The sequence below is a fragment of the Hemicordylus capensis genome, chromosome 4 (assembly GCF_027244095.1).
Source record: "Hemicordylus capensis ecotype Gifberg chromosome 4, rHemCap1.1.pri, whole genome shotgun sequence".
NCBI lineage: Eukaryota > Metazoa > Chordata > Lepidosauria > Squamata > Cordylidae > Hemicordylus > Hemicordylus capensis.
Window position 1 is genome coordinate 321,037,383 of NC_069660.1, and position 25,527 is coordinate 321,062,909.

Here is a 25,527-nt window from a genome sequence, read left to right on the forward strand (position 1 = left end):
TCAATTTCAATTTGTAGATCTTTGTTTTTGGTGATTTTTTCTATTTCTTTTTCTTCTATTCTGCTATCCCCTGGTATTGCTATGTCGATTATTTTAACTTGTTTTTCTTTCTTCTCAACTACAGTTATATCTGGTCTATTGTGTGGCAGATGTTTGTCTGTAGTTGAAAGTCCCATAATATTTTTGAATCTTCATTTTCTACAACCTTTTCAGTTTTATGGTCCCACCAATTTTTGGCTACAGGTAGCTTGTGTTTTTTGCAGATGTTCCAGTGTATCATCCCTGCTACCTCATCATGCCTTTGTTTGTAGTTAGTCTGTGTGATCTTTTAACAACAGCTGATCAGGTGGTCCACGGTTTCATCTGCTTCATTATAAAGGCGACACATGCAGTTTATTATTGATTTTTCTGCTTTTGCTCTTATTGCATTTGTTCTTAGTGCCTGTTCTTGTGCAGCCAATATTAAACCCTCTGTTTCTTTCTTCAAGTTGCCATTCTTAAGCCATTGCCAGGTCTTGGTGATGTCTGATTTTCCACTTATATTGTGCAAATATTGACCATGCAGTAGCTTCTTTTTCCATTTTTCTGCTCAGTTCTTGACTTGTTCTTTCTTGTAGGCCTGCTTTGTTTGATTGGTGTTGAATAGTTTCTCGTTATTGACCATTTGAAGTGCATCTTCTTCACTGTCCTTGATATATTCTGCAAGGCCTCTTTTCTCCTCCTCTACTGTTTGATGGACTTGCAGCATTCCTCTTCCACCTGAGCTGCGAGGGAGGTATAGCCTATCGACATCACTGCGGGGGTGCAGAGCATGATTGATGGTCATTCTTTTCCTGGTCTTACGATCTAGCGTCTCTAGCTTTGCCTGGGTCCAGTCTATTATTCCTGCAGTGTATCTGGTAACAGGTATAGCCCAGGTGTTTATGGCTTGTATGGTGTTCCCGCCTTTGAGTTTGGACTTGAGGATTTTTCTAACTCTCCTGATGTATTCACTTCCAATTTTTCTTTTAACTTCAGTGTGTGCAGTGTTATCAGCCTGGAGAATGCCCAAGTATTTGTAATGTTCTTTCTCTTCCAGGTTCATGATCTTGTTTCCATTGGGCAGTTCTATTCCTTCTGTTTTTGTTATTTTCCCTCTCTTCATTATTAATGCAGCACATTTGTCTAGTCCAAACTCACTACTATATCACTACTGAATATACGGCCAATGTTTAGCAGTGATTCGATTTCTGACTGGGACTTTCCATACAACTTCAAATAGTCCATGTACAGCAGATTTGTGAAAGTGGAGAGGAGAGCTGGTCTATGGGAGGAGAGCTGGTCTTGTGGTAGCAAGCATGACTTGTCCCCATAGCTAAGCAGAGTCTGCCCTGGTTGCATATGAATGGGAGGCTTGATGTGTGAGCACTGCAAGATATACCCCTCAGGGGATGGAGCCGCTCTGGGAAGAGCATCTAGGCTCCAAGTTCCCTCCCTGGCTTCTCCAAGAGAGGGCTGAGAGAGGCTCCTGCCTGCAACCTTGGAGAAGCCACTGCCAGTCTGTGAAGACAATACTGAGCTAGATAGACCAATGGTCTGAATCCGTATATGTCAGTTTCCTATGTTCCTATGAGTCATGGCAGTTACAAACAACAGAGGGGGTAGTGAGTCCCCTTGGAAAATGCCTCTTCTAATGCTAACCTGTCCAAGTGTCTTGCCATTGATTGTTAACTGTGTACTCCACAAGCTCATTGCTTTTTTATAACTATCTGAATGTTTTTGCTGACACCAGTTGTTTCTAAACATTTCAGTATCCCTAACCCTAACCGGCAATGAGTCCAAAGCCTTCTTGTAATCAATCCATGCAACACTTAGATTTGTTTTTCTTCTCTTGCAGTTTTCTAAAACCATTTTGTCAATCAGCAGCTGGTCTTTTGTGCCTCTGGTGTTTGGGCAATTTCCTTTCTGTTCAACTGGAAGCTGTTTGTCAGTTAAAAAGTGTTGCATCACTTCATCTGCTATTATTCCAGTTAATAATTTGAACATGGTTGGCAGGCAGGTTATCAGTCCATAATTACTTGGAACTGCACCTTTTGCTGGGTCTTTCATGATGAGATGAGTTTTCCCAGTTGTTAGCCACTGTTCAATATCACCTCCTTGCAAAATGTGATTGAACTGTTTTGATAGTTTATGAAACCCATTTTCTGGATTTGACTTCTAGTGTTCTCAATATGTAACTTACAAGAAGCTGATCAGATTAGATTTTACAACTTTAAGAGTCTGAATTTCTTTTGCTTTATCTTGTCCTAGATATTTTTTCTTTACTGATGTAATTAATTAGAAAAATGAGGTTTTTCAATAGGAAAATTATTGATTTTATATTGTCTTTATGGTGATTTGTTTCTGTCTCCTTTGGTTTACTTCTTAATAAAAATTCTTATTTAAAAAAAGATAGTTCTTTCTGAAGGCTTGTTAGGTGTTTAAGCCAAAAGCCATGCAGTTCATCGTCGCCTGGTGCAGTCCAATTTTTAATTTTCTTTGCTCTTTCACTTATTAATTCTGGTGTTATTATTCGATCTTGCATTTGTTGGTTACATTTTTGACCTCTTTTACCCAGCCTGCTTTTTTATTATAATCTATTGGATTGTCCCATAATTTCCCCCAGAATTGCACTGTTTCTTCTTTATTTGGTGTTTCTGTGTCTCTAGCAGTTTCTCCTTCTATGCTTTGGTAGAAACGTCTCTGATTCGACTGGAATTGGAGATTCTGCCTGTGTTGTGTAATTCTGGCTTCGTATCTGCTAATCTTCTTTGACACTGCTGTTATTTGCTGCTTTATTATTTCCAGGACTTCTCTAATTTTCCTTGAATCTAGGTGGTATTTTTGGATCAGATACTGTTTGGTGTTTTCATTCTTCAGCTTCTTGTCTTTCATATCTTTCAATTTACTACAATCTGATCTAAGCCTGGTGATTTTATTATCTTATCTAATCTTCCATTTAGGTGATGTATTGCTTTCTTTTTTGACAGGTCCACTGATCTTATATCCGAGCTCTTGTGTTGTTACTATTGCTTCACTGTACATCAGTTGTCTTGTTTCTTGCAAATTATTGTTTGTTATTTCTGCAAGTGCAGCATTTACAAATAATAATAATAATAATAATAATAATAATAATAATAATTATTATTATTATTATTATTATTATTATTTATTCAATTTCTATATCGCCCTTCCAAAAATGGCTCAGGGCGGTTTACACAGAGAAATAATAAATAAACAAGATGGCTCCCTGTCCCCAAAGGGCTCACAATCTAAAATGAAACACAAGACAGACACCAGCAACAGTCACTGGAGGTCCTGTGCTGGGGGTGGAGAGAGGGCCAGTTATTCTCCCCCTGCTCAATAAAGAGAATCACCACGTGAAAAGGTGCCTCTTTGCCCAGTTAGCAGAGTGACCTTAGCAAGTTATCCAGATTCTGCCCCCACCCTGCTGCCTGCCTGCACCCTGTTTACCAAAAAACAAAGCCAGCTTGCTTTGTCTGTTTGGCCTGTTTTTCTGTTTGGTCTGTTTGGCCTGAAAAATGTTGGCTTTGTTTCCAGAAGGAAGCTTTTTTGTATAAAAGGTCAGTGGACTGTTCTGTCTGACTGAAAGATGCTTTTCCTTCCAAAGTGAAGCCTTTTCCTAGTGAAGTTTGCAGAAAAACGTTCCTTCATGGCAGACGGGAAAATGGAGCCCTGGAGCCCATGGCGACTCCTCTTGTGCCAAGCCCTGCCCCCCCCCCGCTAGGGAGGACCCAGCCTCACAGGGATCCTTCTCTGGCTACAGCCCAGAGTCCGAGGGGAGGGGAGGGGAGGGGAGTGTCTGCTCATCACTGTTACCCCTGGGGAAACTGAGGCAGGTAGGGCTGGGCATAACCTTGGGGGAAGGCCGTCCGCTTGCTTTTCAAAGCCCGCTTTACTCCTCCCCCATCCTGGGGTTCAGCTCAGAGGTGCTGGGAGGGAAGCCCGGCAGGCATTTGCCCTTGGTTCTAAAGGTGACCTGGTCCTCTCCCTGCCCTCCACCCCCCACCCCCGGCCTCACTCTCTGGAGCCTGCCCCCCACCCCCTTCCCCTGGGCACTGGCAGGGGATGTCACTTGTCCCCTCTCTGGGGAAGGTAATTCTGCTGGCCTCTCCCAGCACCGGTTCCTGGCACAGCGCTTTGCAGGATCTAGGCCCGGGGCTGATCTCCACACCGGTGTCAGGAGAGCTGCTTGTGACGGTCTTGTGGCCCTTGGCTCCAGGTGGACGATGGGGGCCCACTGGTGGATCTGACAGCCGTGAGCCCTTTTAGCTCTCAGCTCTGGACTCCGGAGATGTTTCCACACCTGGATGAATCTCAGATCCTGGCCATCCAGACGGCTCTGAGCAGAGAGTTTGTGCTGATCCAGGGCCCACCTGGAACAGGTAAGCACCTGGCTGGGAGGAGCTTCTCCTGCCCCCCCCCACTTCCCTGACTCTTGCCCTCCACGGCATGGCAGGGATCCCCCAGCCCCATGGGCTGCAGCAGAGAGGTCTGTGGGCTTAGGGGGCCAGTGTGCACCCTCTACCTCCTGCCAGGAAGCCCCCAAGGGTTGCTTCCCTCACCCTGCGCCCACTGTTGGAGGAGTCAGGGTTGGCTTGTGTGGGGCCCAGGCAGCGGGCAGGCTGGGACCCTGACCGGGCCTGGTTCCCTTCCAGGTAAAACGTTCATAGGACTCAAGATTTTGAAGGTCCTGCTGGAGAACCAGACCCTCTGGAAGGACGACCGTACACCCTGCCTGGTCGTCTGCTATACCAACCATGCGCTGGACCAGTTTCTGGAAGGTGACTGCAGCTCCCAGGCTCAGCCCCTCCTCCTCACCAGAGATGTTGTGCTTTGGCTGGCAGCACCCCCAGGTCTTTGGAAAGAGCCAAGCCCCACTTTGCCCATGGAAGCACCTCCATCACTTTGGAGAAGAGCGGGCTGCCGCTCATGGATGATGGGATGCCTGCCTTATCTGCAGAAGGTCCCAAGTTCAGTCTCCGGCTGGCAGCCTCCCCAGGTAGGGCTGGGAGAGACCCATCTGAAACCCAAGAGCGCTGCTGCTGCCAGTCCGTGCAGACATTAGTGGAGCAGATGGAGCAAGGGTCTGATTCAGTACAAAGCAGCTTCCTGTGTTCCTGCTTTGCATCCAGAAGGTCCCCGATTCAGCGACTGCAAGTAGGAGAGCCATGCAGACATGGCTGCACTACGTAGACCAGGGGCTGGACTCTGTAGGCAGCAGCTCCTTGCACTTATGATCAAGGATGTCTTTACCAGTGCAAGGGTCAGTGTGTGCAGCTGCCCACGGTAGGGATGTGCAAACCGGTTTGATATTGAGAAGGTTCAATATCAAACTGGTTCAGCTGGAAGGCTCGACATTGAGCCAAACGTCACCCCCCCTTTCAGTTCGACGCTGAGCTGGACACCACCCCCACCCCCAACCTGTTCGGGGGTTGGGGGCAATTTTTGTTACTTACCCCCTCCAGGGGGCTTCTCCAAGGTTTGGGGGGTCCCCCAGAGGCCCCCCTCCCCCCGACAGCCTCTGTTATCTGTTAAATCAACCTGTTCGGGTGGTCTTCGGCCCTTTCCAACCGCATGCCCATCACTGTGGCTATGTTGGAGGCAGCCGCGCATGCCTGATGGGCCTCTGTGTGGCCTGGTCATGACGGACAGGGAGGCTGCCAGGAGCAGAGAGCCACTCTTCCTCCTCCTCCTCCTCCTCCAGCCAAGGCAACAGGAGGAAGCTCGCTCACAGGAGGGTCTGGGTGGGCTCACTGCTAGGGCTGCCTTTCAGCTGTGAAGGGAGCCTCAGCTGGTCTCCCTGGTCGCCCTTGCCCAGCATCCGCCCAGGGCCATCAGAGGGGCCCAGCCCACGACCAACTCGGTGCCGCCTGTCCTCACCCATCCCACCCTCTGAGAGCCGCTGGGCTCCAGTCACCAGGGCTGAGAATGGGACGCTTCTGGGAGTGAGGGCACAGTACCTCCAGGGGCCCCTTCAGCTCCTCCAACACCCCCTGAGTTGCAAGCCTGCCACGGCCTCCCTCCCCTCCCTGGCGTGGCTCCACAGCAGTATTTGGGAGTGTGTTTTCTTGTAGCCATGGAGTTCCACCCTGCATGGCTCCCACGTGCCGAGCACGTTCCTTGAGAACAGCCCAGCCTGCATCCAAAGGCGGCCTCAGCCCTCACTGCGTCCCCCACTTGCACAGCCACCGGCTTGACCTCCATTTCCAGGCCTGGTTTAGGAACACAGGAAGCTGCCTTCTGCCGAGTCAGACCATGGGTCCATCTAGCTCAGTACTGTCTACACAGACTGGCAGCAGCTTTTCCAAGGTTGCGGGTGGGAGTCTCTCTCAGCCCCATCTTGGAGGTGCCAGGAGGGAACTCAGAGCCTTCTGCAAGCAAGCAAGCGGGGGCTCTTTGCAGAGAGGAGAGGGGAAGATCTGACAGTGTGCACAGAAGTAGTCTCCCATTCAAATGCAAGCCAGGGTGGACCCTGCTTAGCAGAGGGGACCCTTTGTGCTTGCTACTGCAAGACCAGCTCTACCCCCATTTGCAGGGGGCCCTGATCACTTCCCTGTGTCTCCTCCCCCCTGCCCATTTCACCCAGGGGTCCTCCGCTTCCAGCCTTCAGGGGTCGTGCGTATCAGGGGCAGGAGCAAGAGCGAGGCCGTGATGGCGCACTCCTTGCGGAACCTGCGCAAGCAGCAGTTTGCCGGCTTCCTGCTGGGCAGAGACCGGCAGCAGCGTGGGCAGGTGAGCCGCGAGCGAGTGGAGGTCCCTTTGGGGGGCCCCTGGTGGCTTTGGGGACCCCGCCCTGGCAGGCCCCACTTCGTGGACATGGGGCCTATCTCGGGGTGGAATGTTGGGGATTGCTCACCAGGAGGACTCCGTGGGGGGTGTCCTCCCCCCGCCCCCACTGAATGGATGCCCTCTCTGCAGTCAGGCAGCAGGGAGAAGAATGCCCATGGGGAGCGGATGGCGGTCGGGGGGGGGAGGACAGCCTCTTCTGCAGCTCAGCCGCCCTCATGCCTCGCCCCCATCCCTGGCCGTGGGGGAGGCGTTTCTCTAGAGCTGCCGCCTCTGGTTTCTGGACAGCTGCTCAGTGCCCTGCGCCATCAGAAGGAGAGCATCGCCTACTGCACGGAGGTGCTGGGTCTGCTCTGCAGGGGCGTCCTCTCGGAGCAGGAGCTGGAGGCCGAGCTGGCTGACGACAACCTGCACATGCCGCAGGTAAGGAGAAGGCCCTCCGTGGGTCGGGGCACTTCCTGCGTGTGTGTGGGGGGTGTTGCCGTGCAGGATGCTCAGGGGCACGGCTTCCCCCCAGTGCTCCCTGAGCTTCTCAGAGAACCCTTTGTTGTAGGGCGCGATCCTGTCCTGGCTGCAGATCCACCCCCCAGAAGAGAAAGGGCCGCCGCTGCCCCCCCCAGGAGACAGAGCCGTGGCAGCAGCCACTGCAGGGAAGCGGCAGGTAAGGGCGGCGGCTGCCCCCCCCATGGCCTGAGCAGCAGGTTCCCCTCCCAGAGGGCCTCTGCCCCACTGAGCAGATGCCAGAGGGGCCCCCTTGCTAGGGGTCCAGGCTGACGGCAGGCTTGTTCTGCCGACGGAAAGGCCTCCGGAGGAGGGAAGAAGCCTCTGCGGTCCTCCTGGGCTCTTGCGGGGGGGGGGGGGAGGAAGAAGGGCACCTGGCCCTGCGCATCCTTGGCCCAGGAAGGCTGGGCCGGGCCGCCTCCTCTCTGCTGGTCCGGAGTCCCATGTGCAGGAAGAAGGAAGCACTGGACTCTCTGGGCCGCCTGCCGGCCGAGACGCCTTTGCGAGGCCCTGTGGCAGGGGAGGGCGGGAGGGCCTGCCACACCCCCCCCCCAGGCTCCCAGAGCCAGGGTCGGGGGTGCTGAGTGCCCCTCTCGGGTCACACACGGGGCACACCGCTTCCGGTCACTCCCCTCCACATTGCCACTCCAAGCAACCAGAGAGGGTGGGAGCAGCGGGGTGGGTGGGTCCCCGAGCAGTTGAGCCCTTCCCCGGCATCTTCTGGTGTGCTAATCTGCAGTGCAGCCCTTGTGCCGTCCCAGTCTGCCATGGCCCCACACCTGAGCTGTGGGGCCAGGGCAGGACTGCTCCTCCCTAGTCCAGCAACTTCGGTGGGGAGAGGACCAGCTCCGTCCTCGTGAAGGAAGCAGTCGTGCCACAGGCGAACCCTCTGGCTCCCTGCTTAACAACCTGGTGCTGTGTAAATCTGCAAGGCACCTTAGAAGGTACATTGTTTTTCCTTCACAACAACCCAGCAAGGTAGGCCACACCCATTCCCATTTTACAGGCAAGGAACAAAAAGGCCTCAGAATGCTTCCCAAGGGTGGGTGGGAAGGTGACCAGGTCCATCCCTTGGCCCACGGCATGTTTGGACTGCCTGGGGGTGGAACCCTAGGATGCAACACCATGGCCCCTTCCACCCTCCAAAATACAGCCCTATGACCATGATAAAGATTGATTGGCTGAGTGAGTGAAGGAATGTGGCACAGAACATGCTGAATTGGGAGAGGGCTGGGTGGAGCATTCCGCCCGCCCCCAATGAGAGCCTCCTTGCAGCACCCAGCAAAATCAGGGTCCCCAGGAGCCCCCTCCCCTCTCTTTCTCTGAGTCTCTGCCACTGGGGCTGGTGGAGAGAAGACCGCAGCCGACAAAGCCTCCCACTCACAGGGCTCTTGCCTTGTGGCCCCCCAGCTGGATTCTCCTCCCGCCCCATGGCCTGTGAGCCGGAGTCCTTCCAGGGCTACAGAGACGAACGGTTCCTAGATGACCAGTATGACGATGACCAGGACGCCAAGGAGTCTCCCGCCACCCCCAAGAGCAAGTTTGCCTACCTCGTCCCTGAAGAAGGCAGGTAAGTGCCCAGGAGGCCCAGGCCTGGCCAGTCACTGAGTGATGTCCTTCCTGGGGAGCAGTGCTGGTACCCCGGGTGGGGTGGCGGGGTGGATGTCCCAGTCGCAATCTCCCATTGCTCCCTTTCATGCATCTGGAATCGTTCAGTGTGGCCAAGCAGCATTTGCAGGGCCTGAAGCAACAGGAAGGGATATGGAGATGGAGAATTAGGAAGGGTGTGTGCCCTGAATGGAAGAGCCACTCAGAACCTGAGCTATCCTGTCCAGACTAGATCCAGAAATGCTGCCTGGATCTTTAAGGGCCTCCCTGGCAGCAAGGCAGTGGCCAAGGCCAGCCCAAGGATTTTTGACATAAATCCACATCCTGGTAGTGACAGAGGTCTAATTTCTAGACATCTAATTGTAAAAAGTGTTCCTGGCCACTGCCTCAACCTATGATACTCCTCCCACTGCCTCTCACTCCTCCCACAGCCTCATCCCTCAGCCTGTGACACTCCCAAGCTACGAATCTATTCTTTCTGGAGGAGTGTAACCTCATCCAGAACAGGGCGTTCTATCTTGTCTTGCAGATCACAACCCCCCACAATGAGCACCTCCATCTTGCTTGGATTCTGATTCAGTTTATTATCCCTCATCCAGCACATTACTGCCTGAAGGCCGTCATTTAAGAGGCTAATGCCATTTCCTGATACTGATGACAAGGAGAAATAGATTTGATTGTCATCAGCATATTGATAACACCCAGCATCAAATCCCCTGATGGCCTCACCCAGCATTTTCATGTAGATGTTAAAAAGCATCGGTGACAGAATGGAGCCCTGAGGGACTCCATATAGTTGCTCCCATTTTGAAGAGCAACTGTCACCACGTGCCACCATCTGAAATCTACCCGAGAGATAGGAGCAGAACCACTGTAAAACACTCCCTCCTATCCCCAAATCCCTCAGGTGATCCAGAAGGATACCATAGTTGATGGTATCGAAAGCCACCAAGAAATCCAAAAGAACTAGCAGAGTCACACTCCCTCTGACAGTTCTCTGGCGAAGGTCATCTATCAGGCTGACCAAGGCTGTCTCAGCTCCATGGCCCACCCTAAAGCCAGTTTGAAGTGGGTCTAGATAATCAGTTTCCTCCAAGATTGCTTGGAGCTGGTCAGCCAACACCCTCTCAATCATCTTACCTAATCATGGGAGGTTGAAGATGATGATGATGATGATGATGATGATGATGATGATGATGAATTCTATTTCTATACCGCCCTTCCAAAAATGGCTCAGGGCGGTTTACACAGAGAAATAACAAACAAATAAGATGGCTCCCTGTCCCCAAAGGGTTCACATTCTAAAAAGAAACACAAGATAGACACCAGCAACAGTCACTGGAGGTAATGTGCTGGGGGTGGAGAGGGCCAGTTACTCTCCCTTTGCTAAATAAAGAGAATCACCACATTAAAAGGTGCCTCTTTGCCAAGTTAGCAAGGCCAAGTTAGATTATAAAAGGCACGACAACTTCATTCAGGAAATGTAAGTGCTGCCCAAATGAAAAGAACAGAAAGGAGCACAAACTCTGGCAAAAGAAATGCAAGTTGACAATAAGGGAACCGAAAAGAGAGTTTGAGGGACATTTAGCTAAAAGCAGCAAGGGGAATAATAAAATGTCTTTAAATACATCTGGGCATTTTCCAGACTATGAGATTTGCAACTCGCAAAGCGTCTCAAAGTGTGACAGAATAGTGCAACGGTTTAAAACCGAGAGTAAATCATTATTCAATGCTTCATTGTAGGCTGGTGGCCATTCATATTTTCTGTCCATTGCAACGTGTTTTCAAGGCAGGACTGTCCATATTCTTGAAACACGTTTATCTGCCCCTCCTCCTGCTCCATTTGGGCCAATGGAGTTGGAGGTGATGTGAAATTTTTTTTTGTAACTTCTCGGCTGCCTTGTGCAAATTCGCCAGCAGAGGGAAGCTCAGTTCCAAAACAAAAATCTAACTTTGTCATGCATCATTCCAGTTTTGCACAGGTAATACCGGGGGGGGGGAGGGGGAATTTTTTTTTAAAGAGGGGGAGTGGGGTGCGTGAGGAGATATTTTGGAGTGACAAAACAAGGGGACTGCTTATTGAGGGGTGGGGGAGCGAAAAGGAATCCTGTGGTGAGCCAGGAAGGGGGGGAAGACTGGAACTGGCACGTCTCCAGAGAAATAAATAAATAAATACAGGAGGGAGGAGGCGGAGGGGAGGGGAGCGCTCCTCCAGTGAGGGCTGTGGGATTGCACAGAAGTAAATGCATCATGATTTAGTTCAATAGGCTTCCTTTTAAGTAAGTCACTGTTCTCTCGCCCTGTCCTTTGCCTTGTAGTAAGCAAGTGGGATTGTACAGAGGTAAATGATTTAGTTCAATGGGCTTCCTCTTCAGTAAAAGTGCATGAGAAAGGGTTGGATTCAGAAATCTGCTCAGCTGCACTAGTATGAGTCTCTGGCCAAAGTAGCAAATTAAAAGGAGACTGCACAAAAGAACCTCAGTGGGAAAATCATCATCATCATCATCATCATCCCCCAGTGAGGCACGACCTTGGCGTGGTTGTGGGGCTTGTGTGCTCTGAGGAAGGTGAGAGCTATGCCAGAGGTCCAACCATACTGGACAGGTCTCACCAGAGGAGCCAGACAAAGAGTGCCTCTCCCATCAACAATATGGTGAGACGTAACTTTAATAAATCTATACCGGATCGGTCGTCACCCGGGTCAACAAGGACCGCGCCAGGTGCTGGAGTCCCTGGACATCTGGTGGCAAGTGGGCAACAGGACTCAGGATCTTCAGTTGAGCAACCAGGGCTGGAGACTGCAAAGTTACTGGAAGAAACGTCACTTAACCGGAAAAAATATACAAAAAATGCCAACAAGGAAATAATGATCTGCTATTACAAGTCTAGTCCAACGAGAAGAGGTTATTTGAAAAGAATGTACCAAATTTGGAAAGAGAAGCATCCAGATACGGAAATAACAGAACAAAGGCTAGCAGACCAGAGAAGATTCATAATAAGAAATAAAGTAGTCACAGGAGTTGAGCTGGAAGAACTGCAAAGAGCAACACAGGCTCAAGATATGGAAGAAGAATTACCACCAACTGAAGAAGTTGCTCAGGTGCAGGTGGAGGAGGTGTTTTAAATAGAAGATGCCACTGTTGCTGAACTGTTTCAAAATCTAAACCAGGCAAACTCCCCTTTGCCTTCACCTCAAAAACCTGAATGCCATTTAACAGAAAAGCAACAAGAACTAAAGCAAAAAATAACGGAGCACATGAACCAAACAACCACCAGGGTTCAACTTACAGCTCTAAAAACAGTTGCCAAATAACAACTTACTCAGGCATTAAAAGATGTCGATGCTACACTTGCAGAAATAACAAACAATAATTTGCGAGAAACAAACCAACTAATGTACAGTGCAGCAACAATAACAACACAAGAGCTCGGATATAAGATCAGTGGACCTGTTAAAAAAGAAAGCAGTACATCACCTAAATGGAAGATTAGATTAGAAAATAAAATCTCCAGGCTTAGATCAGATGTTAGTAAATTGAAAGATATGAAAGACAAGAAGCTGAAGAATGAAAACACCAAACAGTATCTGATCCAAAAATACCACCTGGATTCAAGGAAAATTAGAGAAGTCCTGGAAATAATAAAGTAGCAAATAACAGCAGTGTCAAAGAAGATTAGCAGGTATGAAGCCAGAATCACACAACACAGGCAGAATCTCCAATTCCAGTCGAATCAGAGACGTTTCTACCAAAGCATAGAAGGAGAAAATGCAAGAAACGTAGAAATACCAAATAAAGAAGAAACAGTGCAATTCTGGCGGAAATTATGGGACAATCCAATAGATTATAATAAAAAAGCAAGCTGGGTAAAAGAGGTCAAAAAAATGTAACCAACAAATGCAAGATCGAATAATAACACCAGAATTAATAAGTGAAAGAGCGAAGAAAATTAAAAATTGGACTGCGCCAGGCGATGATGAACTGCATGGCTTTTGGCTTAAACACCTAACAAGCCTTCATAAACAACTATCAAAACAGTTCAATCACATTTTGCAAGGAGGTGATATTGAACAATGGCTAACAACTGGGGAAAATCATCTCATAATGAATGACCCAGCAAAAGGTGCAGTTCCAAGTAATTATAGACCGATAACCTGCCTGCCAACCATGTTTAAATTATTAACTGGAATAATAGCAGATGAAGTGATGCAACACTTTTTAACTGACAAACAGCTTCCAGTTGAACAGAAAGGAAATTGCCCGAACAACAGAGGCACAAAAGACCAGCTGCTGATTGACAAAATGATTTTAGAAAACTGCAAGAGAAGAAAAACAAATCTAAGTGTTGCATGGATTTGACTACAAGAAAGCCTTTGATTCATTGCCTCACACATGGATGCTAAAATGTTTAGAAACAACTGGTGTCAGCAAAAAACATTCAGATATTTATTAAAAACGCAATGAGCTTGTGGAGTACACAGTTAACAATCAATGGCGAGACACTTGGACAGGTTAGCATTAGAAGAGTTATTTTCCAAGGGGATTCACTATCCCCTCTGTTGTTTGTAATCGCCATGACCCCACTTTCACAAATACTAAACAAAACAGGCCTCGGATACCAAACATCTAAAACATCAAGTAAAATCAACCATCTGCTGTACAGGGACGATCTGAAGTTGTATGGAAAGTCCCAGTCAGAAATCAAATCACTGCTAAACACTGTCCGTATATTCAGTTGTGATATAGTAGTGGGTTTGGACTAGACAAATGTGCTGCATTAATAATGAACAGAGGAAAAATAAGAAAAAAAAGAAGGAATAGAACTGCCCAATGGAAGCAAGATCAAGAACCTGGAAGAGAAAGAACCTTACAAATACTTGGGCATTCTCCAGGCTGATAACATCGCACATGCTGAAGTTAAAAGAAAAATTGGAAGTGAATACATCAGGAGAGTTAGAAAAATCCTCAAGTCCAAACTCAATGGCGGGAACACCATACAAGCCATCAACACCTGGGCTATACCTGTTATCAGATAACACTGCAGGAATAATAGACTGGACCCAGGCAAAGCTAGAGACGCTAGATCGTAAGACCAGGAAAATAATGACCATCAGTCATGCTCTGCACCCCCGCAGTGATGTCGATAGGCTAGACCTCCCTCGCAGCTTGGGTTGAAGAGGAATGATGAAAGTCCATCAAACTGTAGAGGAGGAGAAAAGAAACAAGAAACTATTCAACACCAATCAAACAAAGCAGGCCAACAAGAAAGAACAAGTCAAGAACCGAGCAGAACAATGGAAAAATAAGCCACTGCATGGTCAATATCACCAAGACCTGGCAATGGCTTAAGAATGACAACCTGAAGAAGGAAACAGAGGATTTAATACTGGCTGCACAAGAACAGGCACTAAGAACAAATGCAATAAGAGCAAAAGTGGAAAAATCCACAACAAACAGCAAGTGCCCCCTTTGTAAAGAAGCAGATGAAACAGTGGACCACCTAATCAGCTGTTGTAAAAAGATTGCACAGACTGACTACAAACAAAGGCATGACAAGGTAGCAGGGATGATACACTGGAACATCTGCAAAAAATACAAGCTACCTGTAGCCAAATATTGGTGGGCCCATAAAATTGAAAAAGTTGAAGAAAATGAAGATGCAAAAATATTATGGGACTTCTGACTACAAACAGACAAACATCTGCCACACAATACACCAGATATAACTGTAGTCAAGAAGCAAAAAAACCAAGACAAAATAATCGACATAGCAATACCAGGGGATAGCAGAATAGAAGAAAAAGAACTAGAAAAAAACAACAAAATTCAAAGATCTACAAATTGAAATTGAAAGGCTGTGGCAGAAAAAGACCAAAATAATCCCAGTGGCAATTGGCGCCCTGGGTGCAGTTCCAAAAGACCTTGAAGAGCACCTCAGCACCATCGGGGCCACAGAAATCACCATCAGCCAATTACAAAAAGCAGCTTTACCGGGAACAGCCTATATTCTGCGACGATATCTATAACAACGGCAACAACATGGACAATAAAATTCAGCCATCCCAGGCCCTTGGGAAGGACTCGATGTCTGTATAAAACAAACCAGTCAATAACACCTATCTGACTGTGTAAATAAATAATAATAACGATAATAATAATAATAATAATAATAATAATAATTTTTTTAAACCCCTCCAATCTCCTCCCTCTCCCCTCACCTTCTGTGTTGACAAGCTCAAGTTATATTTGACGCAAGCGGAGGAGGAGGGAGGTGTGGGGTTTGGGATCTGTGGGGAGGAAAGGAGGGGAAAGACGAGATTTCTCCCTACCTGTTTCTCTCTCCATGGCGAGGGGGCAGAGGAAGCAAGCACGGGTGGGGGGAACTGTCCATACTGCAACACACTGCAATGCATAAACTCCATTGCTAGCCTCCTAGTCCCTACCACAGAAAAATACAGCTACTTTCCTGTAACGCTGTTACCATGTTAAAGGGCCATCACACATCATTAAAATTCAAAACAAGGTATGGGAAATATGGACGGCCCCCTGCTGACAATGCAGTGAGCGCGATGTCAAACACTCGCAATACGGAGGGGCACTTATGGGGCACATGGTGGCAGCAGCAACAGAGAGTAATCTGGAAAACGCCCAGAAGCAGGAAACCTGTCAAGGAGATGTTTGGACCATCAAATGACAAAGGTGTGAACGGGATGATTAAGGAGGATATGGAGATTGCAGAGAAGCTGAATGAGTTCTTTGCACTCTGGTGCCTGAACTGAGCTTATCAGGAATGGAGGTTGAAGAACTGGGTCAAAAAGGGGTGACGAGATGATCTAAACTACCTTGAAAAATTAAACATTAAATCACCAGAGCCTGGTGGCATCCACCTGAGAGTTCTGAAAGAACTCAAATGTGAAATTGCTGATCTCCTAGCAAAAATATGTAGCTTGTGTCTACAATCAGGCTCTGTACCAGAGGGCTGGAAAGCAGCTAACATAACACCAATCATAAAAAAGGGATCCCGGCCATTACAGGCCGGTAAGCTTAACTTTTGTGCTGGGTAAGTTGGTGGAAAGCGTGCTTAAGGATCACGTTACATTTGCTTACACTGAACCACATTTGCCATTCTGTAGCCCACTCCCCCAGTTTGGGGAGATCTTTTTGGAGTTCCTCACAATCTCTTTTGGATTTTACTACCCTAAATATTTAAGTGTCATCTGCAAATCCAGCCACTTAACGACTTCCCCAGCTTCTAGGTCATTTTATTAATAAGTTAAAGAACACTGGTCCCAGTGCAGATCCTCGAGGGACCCCACTCAGGAACACAGGAAGATAGGAAGCTGCCATATACTGAGTCAGACCATCGGTCTATCTAGCTCAGTATTGTCTTCACAGACTGGCAGCGGCTTCTCCAAGGTTGCAGGCAGGAATCTCTCTCAGTCTTATCTTGGAGAAGCCAGAGAGGGAACTTGAAACCTTCTGCTCTTCCCAGAGCGACTCCATCCCCTGAGGGGAATATGTTACAGTTCTGCTCACACATCAAGACTCCCATTCATATGCAACCAGGGCAGACTCTGCTTAGCTATGGGGACAAGTCATGCTTGCGACCACAAGACCAGCTCTCCTCTCTTACTTCCCTCCATTGTGAAAACTCTCCAGTGATTCCTACACTCTGTTACTGTTTTGTCCTTAAGTATGCTATCCATTAATTTCCCTGGCACAGAAGCTAGGCTAACTGGCCTGTAATTTCCTGGATCCCCCCTTGATCCCTTCTTGATAATCAAAGTTATATTATCTACTTTCCAGTCCTCTGATACAGAGCCTGATCCTGCAGGGACAGGATTTTATTTTTTCTAGGAGATCAGCAATTTCACATATCGGTTCTTTCAGAACTCCTGGGTGGATGCTGTCTGGCCCTGGCGATTTATTCACTTTTAGTTTTTCAAGACAGTTTAGAACACCTTCCCTTGTCACCTCAAACTGGCCCAGTTCTTTAGCCTCCAAGCCTGAGAAACTCAGTTCTGGAGATGGTATATGGTCAGTATCCTCCACCATGAAGACAGATGCAAAGAACTAATTCAGCTTCTCTGCAATCTCCTCATCCTCAATAATCCCTTTCACACCCTCATCATTTAAGGGGCCAACTGCCTCTCTGGCAAGTTTTCTGCTGATGATATATTTAAAGAAGTTTTTGTTAACCCCCTTGACACGTCTAGCTATATGCTCCTCAAACTCTCTTTTTGCATCCCTTATTATCTCCTTGCATTTCTTTTGCCAGAGTTAATGTTCCTTCCTGTTCTCTTCATTTGGGCAGGACTTCCATTTTCTGAAGGAAGTCGCCTTCCCTTTTTATAGCTTTCCTGACTCTGCTTGTTAGCCATGCTGGCATCCTCCTGAACTTGGTGGTCCCTTTCCTCCTCCTTGGTATGCATTCCAACTGAGCTTCTAGTATTGTGGTTTTAAATAGGTTCCACGCTTTCTGGAGTGATTCAACCGGACTTTCCCTTTCAGCTTCTTTTTTACCTGTTTCGTCACACCAGTTCTTTCATTTTTGAGACATTTCCTCTTCTGAAGTCCAGTGAAGTTGGACTTCCTTGGCAATACTACACTTGCATACAAGCTGAACTGGATCACACTATGGTCACTGTTCCCCAGTGTGTCTGCAGTTCAGACATCTTGTACCAGGTCCTGGCACCACTCAGGAATAAGTCCAAGGTTTCCATCTCTCTGGTTGGTTCCACAACCACCTGTTCTAAGGCACAATCATTTAGCATGTCTAGAAATTTGGCCTCTCTGTCAATACCTGAACATGACTTTGCCCAATCTATGTGTGGGTAGTTGATGTCACCCATTGTTACTGCTCTGTCTCTCTCTGATGCTTCTGATTTGCTTTTCCAACCCATGGTCACTCTGGGCGTTTTGATCCAGAGGGTCAAAAATCCACTGGGGCAAAAAAAACCCAACTTCACATGTACACTGATGGGGTCTGAGCTGTCAGTGACTGGCTAGGAGAGAGATCTTGGGGTCGTGGGGGACAGCTCACTGGAAGTGTCCACTCAATGTGCAGCAGCTGTGAAAAAGGCCCATTCTATGCTCAGGTTCATTAGAAAAGGGATTGAAAATGAAACGGCTAACATTATAATGCCCTTATACAGATCTATGGTGTGGCCACATTTGGAGTACTGTGCACAGTTCTGGCCAGTGGCCATACCCTGGGGGGGGTGTGTGTCAGGGTCAGGGTTAGTCATGGGCAGCTATTGCGGTTGGAGGCTGTGCTGCCTGCCTCTAAAGCGGACATATACAATGAGCACAGCAGTGCCTGTCCGTGGCTTGCAATCTTACCTGCAGCCCAAAGCCCAGGGGTGGGGGACTTTGGGATCAGGGCCTGTGAGGGACCGGCAGGCTGGCTTGAGCCCCAGGAGCTATTTTGCAAGCCCCAGGAGCTGTTTTGCAAGCTATTTTGCAAGCTCCAGGGTGGGGCACTCATTCCCTCTCCCCCCCACCCCGTTTCTAGCACCTCTCAGAGCTGGATGTTGGCGTGCTTGCAGGAAGGAGACATCATGACCAACGAGGAAGTCGCCACAATCCGCAGCCTCCAGGACCTGCGCTTGAAGGACCACTGGCGCCTCTACAGGTTCCCTCCAACTCTCTGCCGGCCTTTGTGCGGGGGGGGGGGGGGCGGGCAGTGGGAGGGATGGGAGGCAACGGGATCTGGCTCGGGCTGCCACATTCATCAGAGAACATCCCTGGACAACCATCAGAAGTGGAGGGCGGGGGGGGCACACATCTTTTAGACCCCTCCTTTTTTTACCGGGATTGGGAAGAGCGCTTGATCACGGAGCCCGGTGGCGGCTTTGCCCCTTTCCCTCTGCAGCGTTCCTTGCACAGCAGAAGCTCAGGCGTGATTCCCCCAGTCGGGGCTCTGCCCCACGAGCCGGGGGAGTGGGGGCACCAACGGAGGCACAGCTGCCTCTGCTTCTCATCAGCAGCTCCTCGGGTTGCTCCTCTCTCTCTCTCTCTCTCTCTCCCGCCCCACCCGAGAGCAGCTCTACCTGACAGATGGCCAGCCTGCAGGCCAGGCAGCTCTTGGGTGGGGTGGGGGAGAGAGGAGCCCCCGGGCTCCTTAGGACAAACTGCTACTGGCTTCGCTCCTGTAAGCACAACCAGGTGTGTGAAATGAATGGAGGGTCTGGCGTTGCTCAAAGAGAGAAGGACGGCAGGTCCCCGGGGGAGTCTGCAGTCTCCCCGTGTTGAAGGCGCTTTGCAGCGTGGAGCAGCCATGGGGCTGCGGGGAGTGATTTTTTGGTTATTTCCCTCCCAAGGTCCTTTCAACATGCAGACCAATGATCGGACGCGGTCGATGCCAGCGTCCGATGTCCCCAACGGTTTTTAAACATGGCCATTTAATAAACTGCTACGAAACACACACACTTAATACAGGCTTACTTTATTTCTCACTTCCGCAAGTGTTCCTGTCGGAGGTGAGAAATGAAATAAGCCTGTATTAAGTGTGTGTTTCATAGCAGTTTATAAAATGGCCATTTTAAAAAACCGTTGGGGACATCGGACGCTGACATCGACCGCGTCAGATCATTGGTCTGTCTATCTCAGTACTGTCTACACAAACTGGCAGCGGCTTCTTCAAAATGAGGCTGCTCTCTCGGCCCTCTCTTGGTGGGAGATGCCAGAGAGGGAACTTGGAAGAGCCTTCTGCATACAAGCATGAGGGTGCTCTTCCCAGAGCAGCCCCACCCGCTAAGGGGAAGATCTTCCAGTGCTCACACAAGTAGTCTCCCATTCAGATGCAAACCAGAGAGGGCCCTGCTTAGCAAAGGGGACAATGCATGCTTGCTACCGCAAGACCAGCTCTCCTTGGCCCTGGAATGCTTTGATTTCTTCTTCTTCTTCTATGCTTGGTGCCCCCTATTGCCGACTTCAGCAGAGCCTTGCAAACTCTAGAAGTCATCCAGAAAGCAGGGGAAGAGGTTTGCTGAGCCCGAGAGAGAGCGCCAGCCTAGCCCGTCAGCAGCACTGGGGCCAGAGGAAGGACAAGGGCCTGTGCCCACCATGCCTGGAAGAAGCAGCAGGAGGGAAATGGGTGCATCCCGCTAAAGCAGCCACCTTCCCACTCAGCTCCCGGGACCTTTCCTAGCTGGGATGACACGTTCCCTGCATCCTGGACCGTGCAGGCCAGTCCTGGACCTGGGCGAGGCAAGGGAGGCTCTGCTTCCCTTCTTTGCTCCTGGGCTGTCCCTTTGGAAGGAGAGACTGAGAACGGGGGGGGGGCAGTATTGGACCCCCTCCCACTTTGGGGGCTGGGGAGGGGCTGAGGCCTGGTCCTGCTTCATACAGGGGATGCACTTGCTGAGGGTATTAATGCTGGCAGTGAGTGCAGCTGGGCGGGGGCTTCCCTCTGCTCACTTGGATCCATGCTCCATTGTGCTCAGGTGGGAGTCGGGCTGGCTCCCTTGAGAAGGAGTGCTGGTACTGCAACCTGGGGTGGGGGTGGGGGGGCCGGCCTTGTGGGTCAGGCCAAAGGCCGGCATCAGCTTCGCACAGCGACCACACCTTCAGCGCTCCAGGAAAGCCCACAGCCCTGTCCTGTCCTCCTGGCTCCCCAGCCACTGGTGTTCAGTGGTAGACTGCCTCTGAACCTGGAAGCTCCACAGGTGCTCAGCTGCTGTGTCCTTCCTCTCGCCTGGCTCCAGGAGGTGGGTGGCAGCCTATGAGAACGAGCTGAAGGCAGCCCTGGCGGAGAAGCTGCCGCTCTACGAGAAGGACGCTGCCCGGCTGGAACAGCTGACCTTGCAGGAAGACTTGATGCTTCTCCGGCAGAGCTGGGTCATCGGGATGACCACCACAGGTGACCGGGGCTCTACTGCCACGCCTCCTCCTCCTGCACTGTGCCCCCCCCGTCCAGCTCAACAACTCAGGGGGCTCTCTGTGTGTGTGTGTGCGTGCGAAGAGCAGGCAGCCCTCCAGGACAGCAGACTCCCACCCCCACCCCACACACCCTCAGGTCACCGGAGGGAGGGCTCGTGCCCCTGCCAGGTAGTTCCAGCCTTCTGCGTCTACACTGAGCCCATAGTGCTGGCTTGCCCCTCTTGTCTTTTAAAAACAAAAATAGCACACGTGGTGAGGGTCCACGCTGGATCAGGACCACCACCCAAGCAGGAGGGATTTCAACTCTTGACACGCACACACACGCACCCCCCCGCCACGCTCCCAGATGGGGTCGGGGGCCCTGGGCACAGCATTGACTCCCCTGGGCCTCTCCCTCTCCCCCCTCCAGGAGCTGCTAAATACAGGAAGTTGCTACAGCACCTGCGTCCCCGCATCGTGATGGTGGAAGAGGCAGCGGAAATCCTGGAGGCCCACGTCCTCACCTCTCTCACCTCCTCCTGTCACCACCTCATTCTCATTGGAGACCACCAACAGGTACAGGCCGCTTCATGCACCTTGCCTTGAAGGCCTTCTAGAAGGGAAGGGATGGATCTGCTCTTCAAATAAGTGGCTGCACGCAAGGCAGGCGTCTTGGTCTTTCTGCTCGGGATGGGCAGGGAGGGATGCATCCCGGCATAAATTCCATCGGTGCCCAAAATGCCCCTGGATGCTTTCCAGATGACACCCTAGAACAGCAGTAAATTGCTTGGGCTTAGCAGGATCGTATTAAAAACGAGCCCCAGCATCTAAAAAATACACCTATATTTCTGCAACGGACTTGCCACATTGTAGCACATTGAGTGCAAAGATAAAATCCAAAGTAAGGCATGGGAAATGTGAACGGGCCCTTGCTGCCAGCGCAGGGACTGCAGTGTCACCGCACAGGAAGTATGGAAGCGCACTTGGCAGATCCGTAGTGACACCGTGGGAAGGAGGCTTTTTGAAAAGGAAAATCTGGCTGGACAGTGCGGGAAAGGGAAGTTTTAGCCGTGGCTCTTTCCCCTGCTCGCTAAGCCAAGCATCTCTGTGCATGGTAGTAGGACATGCCTGTGTCCAGGCAGCCTCCCAAGGCAGCCTTCTTGTGTGCTCTCTTAAGGGGGCCTCCTGCCCTCGCCTTGCGTGTCCTGACAAGACCCCTGGCCACCTCACCACTGCCTCAGAGGAGGGAGAACAGAAACGCCCATAGAAGAAGAGGGGCCAGAGGGCTCCCAGACTAGACCCTACAACGGGGTCAGGACGTGTCTCTGAAGTGTGCTTCCACATGACACTGCAGTCCCTATGCGGACAGCAGGGTGCCGTCCACATTTCCAATGCCTTGTTTCGAATTTAATCGCTGCGATATAGAGCTAGGACGTCGTATATCCAGCGTTAGAAGGTTGCTGTTTTTTCGGGTTGTTCATTTCCGCGAGACGGCTCCCCCTGCTGTTTACATTTCGAATGTAACTTGCCTGAAAGGAGGCATTTTGCTACTGATGAGCAGCTCGGCTGGAAAGCGCCTGTGCCGTTCTTTTCAAATGCTTTATCAGCTACATTCAATGCCAGGAAGTCACTCTCCAGCACTTGCCAGAACTTATTCATTTATTTATTTATTATATTTTTATACATACAAAGAAGTCCCTGTGGGGTTCGCAGTCTAAAAACCATTAAAACATTGACACAAAACAGTTTTAAAAAATGTTACCAGTCCGGCATATGCACTGCTGATTTATTGCTTTATTTATTTATTTAACATATTTTTATACCGCCCAAAACTTAAGTCTCTGGGCAGTTTACAACAAGATGAAAACTAAAGTAAAACATTAGTTAAAAATAAAAACCAAAACTTTAAAACACAACAATTTAATTTTTTTTAAACAATATTCTAAAACAACATTAAAAAGAATCAAAACAGTATCAGTTTAGCCTGGGTGAACAGATGTGTCTTTAGAGACTTTTTAAAAATTGTCAGAGATGGGGAGGCTCTTATTTCACTAGGGAGCACATTCCAAAGCTTCGGGGCAGCAATGGAGAAGGCCTGTCCCTGAGTAGCCACTAGACGAGCCGGTCATTTACGGTCATTTATCTCCCGAAATGGACTGGAGAAGGTGGCAAATCAGCCAAAGCTGATAGAAAGTGTTCTTGGCCACTGCCCCAATCTGAGAAATCAGGGAGAGGGCTTACCCCTCCCAACTCTGGCTTCAGAACCCTCATTGGGCAGACTCAAGGATAAGTGCTCCAGGTGCCAACAATGAGGCAGGCTCAGTTGTGGTGCACGCGGGACAGGGCCTTCTCTGTGGCTGCCCCCAGACTCTGGAATGCTCTCCCGGTGGCTATTCGCTCCTCAGTCTCCATTGCAGCTTTTAGAAAAAGTGTAAAATCTTGGCTTTTTGCCCAGGCATTTATTTGATTCTCTGCTGCTGCTCTTTATAGTCTGTATTGCCTTTATGCTTTTGTTTTAAATTTTTAATCAGTTTTGTTTAATTTTTTCCCCACTTAATATTTTAATTGTGTCTTTTTTACCATCTTGTGTTTAAATTTTTGCTGTAAACCATAGGAACATAGGAAGCTGCCATATACTGAGTGAGACTATGGGTCTATCTAGCTCAGTATTGTCTTCACAGACTGGCAGCGGCTTCTCCCAGGTCCCAGGCAGGGGTCTCTCCCTGCCCTACCTGGAGATGCTACCAGGGAGGGAACTTGAAACCTTCTGCTCTTCCCAGAGCGGCTTCATCCCCTGAGGGGAATCTCTTGCAGTGCTCACACATCAAGCCTCCCATTCATATGCAACCAGGGCAGACCCTGCTTAGCTATGGGGACAAGTCATGCTTGCTACCACAAGACCAGCTCTCCTCTAACCACCTTGGGATTGCTTTAATGAAAGGCGGTATATAAATTTAATAATAAAGAAAGTAAGTAAGTAAGTGGACTTAGCTGGCAGGCTTACTGAGGGACAGTTCTGATGTTATGGCCAGTGGAATGTTCAGGGCTTTTAATGGTAGAATGTTCCAAACAAGTCCTCAGCTTAACTCTGTGGACACTGCCATGCCAAGTAGAATACCAACAATATTCTTTCTAAGACTTCCATCCAGAAGACAGCAACCCACATACAGCCGCATAAAAGAGGGATGGATCCTGCATCATACTGCCAGCAGTTTTCTGTATTTGAAAGGCCAAGGCTTTTTGAAGTCCAGTGTGATCTAAAGAATTTTTTGGTGGGTTCATCTTAATAGATAATCCAGTGTCGACTTGCTAACATTTGATAATGCCATGGACCAATCAAGTGGTGATAAATTTATATTTAAATCTTTATCCCATTTATCCCTTTTGCTATCCAATGTAATGTAACACTGATTTTATAAGAGCACAATCCGCTAAATCTGTACCAACGACTGTTTTCCAAAACAGTTCAGGAACTGGTGATGCCCCATGGACATAGGGGCAGATGAAGCCTTTTTGCTGCCCCCACCGCCACAGCAAGGAGGTTGGGGATGGCGAGGAGGCAGGAAGACCCCACCCCCCATTTTTCATGTAACTGCCGCCACAGCGCTGGGATGGGTGGGGGGCAGTGGCAGTGGGGCAGGAAAGGAAGGGAAAGTCCCCCCTGTCCTTTAACATTAGAACAGGCCGCTGCCTGTGCAGTGGAATCGGGTGGCAGCGGCAAGGGTTGTTTGTTGGGGGAGGAAGTCCCCCGTTCACCTTAAAGCAGCAGCGCGCCCATCCGCTGTGTGCTGGGGCAGGTGGAGGGAGAGCTCCTCCCAGCACCCCTCCTCCCTCCCTCCCTCCCAAAGGAGTGCTCGCCCCTGCGCTGGAGAACCTCGCCATCCCTCCACACGCCATGCCCCCGGGCCCTGGCACACAGCGGATGGGCATGCTGCTTTAAGGTGCAGGGGGGACGTCCGCCCCCAAAACAACCCTCGCCACTGCCGCCCAATTCTGCCGTGCAGGCAGTGGTGTGTTTTCATGTAAAAGGACGGGGGGAGGACTTTCCCTTCGCTCCCTGCCCCACTGGCACTGCCCCCCCACCTATCCTGCTGTTGCTGCGGCATTTACAAGAAAAATGGGGGGGGGTTCCTTCCTTCCTCCTCGCCACCCCTACCCTCCTTGCTGTGGCAGTGGGGGCAGCAAAAGTCTGAATCTCTCGCCGTGCATTGGCGGCAGTTTTAAAAGTTTTAAAAAAGTAGTTTTGTTGTTGGCATCATCTTATGCCAAAGTGCCTCAGAGGCGGCTTACAGCCAGCTAAGAATTTGGCGGGTCAGATGAGGGAAGTGACAAGGACAATGCCCAACTTGTCCACGTAATTTCCCTCGTCTGATCAGCCAGTCTTCTAGCCAATTCAAAGTGGTCCCATGGAAATGAGGAGGACAAATACGGCATTGCCTAACTTCTCCATGTCATTTCAATGGGACTACTTTGAGTAAGTCTCCACTGAAAACACTAAGCAAGCAGTGTGTTAAAAAGGGGGGGGGAACAACAGGAAAGGGGGGTGGGGGGGGAAGTCAACAGGAAATGCCATCCTGGCCTGTAATAGAAAAATCCGCCCCCCAAGCAGGAGCCCAGAAGCCCCCCAGTGCTGCTCCCTGAAATGTTTCCTTGCCACCAGGAGTAAAGGAGCCAGCTGTGCAGGGAGGCACCCCCCCCCAATCCCACTTTGGTGTTGCTGTGGAAAAGG

At 49.7% G+C, this 25,527-nt stretch overlaps 1 protein-coding gene across 1 annotated transcript in view; it reads left to right on the forward strand.

Moving 5' to 3' along the window:
• The window catches only part of LOC128323263 (NFX1-type zinc finger-containing protein 1-like), a 43,997-nt gene that overhangs the window by 7,301 nt on the left and 11,169 nt on the right, over window positions 1–25,527 (forward strand). Inside the window, exons 3-11 of the mRNA XM_053245991.1 lie at window positions 4,250–4,424; window positions 4,698–4,823; window positions 6,629–6,774; window positions 7,117–7,251; window positions 7,382–7,516; window positions 8,538–8,899; window positions 18,451–18,570; window positions 20,645–20,799; window positions 21,229–21,374. Of these exons, the coding sequence (XP_053101966.1) occupies window positions 4,250–4,424; window positions 4,698–4,823; window positions 6,629–6,774; window positions 7,117–7,251; window positions 7,382–7,516; window positions 8,538–8,899; window positions 18,451–18,570; window positions 20,645–20,799; window positions 21,229–21,374 (1,500 nt within the window). The remainder of the gene's footprint in view (window positions 1–4,249; window positions 4,425–4,697; window positions 4,824–6,628; window positions 6,775–7,116; window positions 7,252–7,381; window positions 7,517–8,537; window positions 8,900–18,450; window positions 18,571–20,644; window positions 20,800–21,228; window positions 21,375–25,527) is intronic.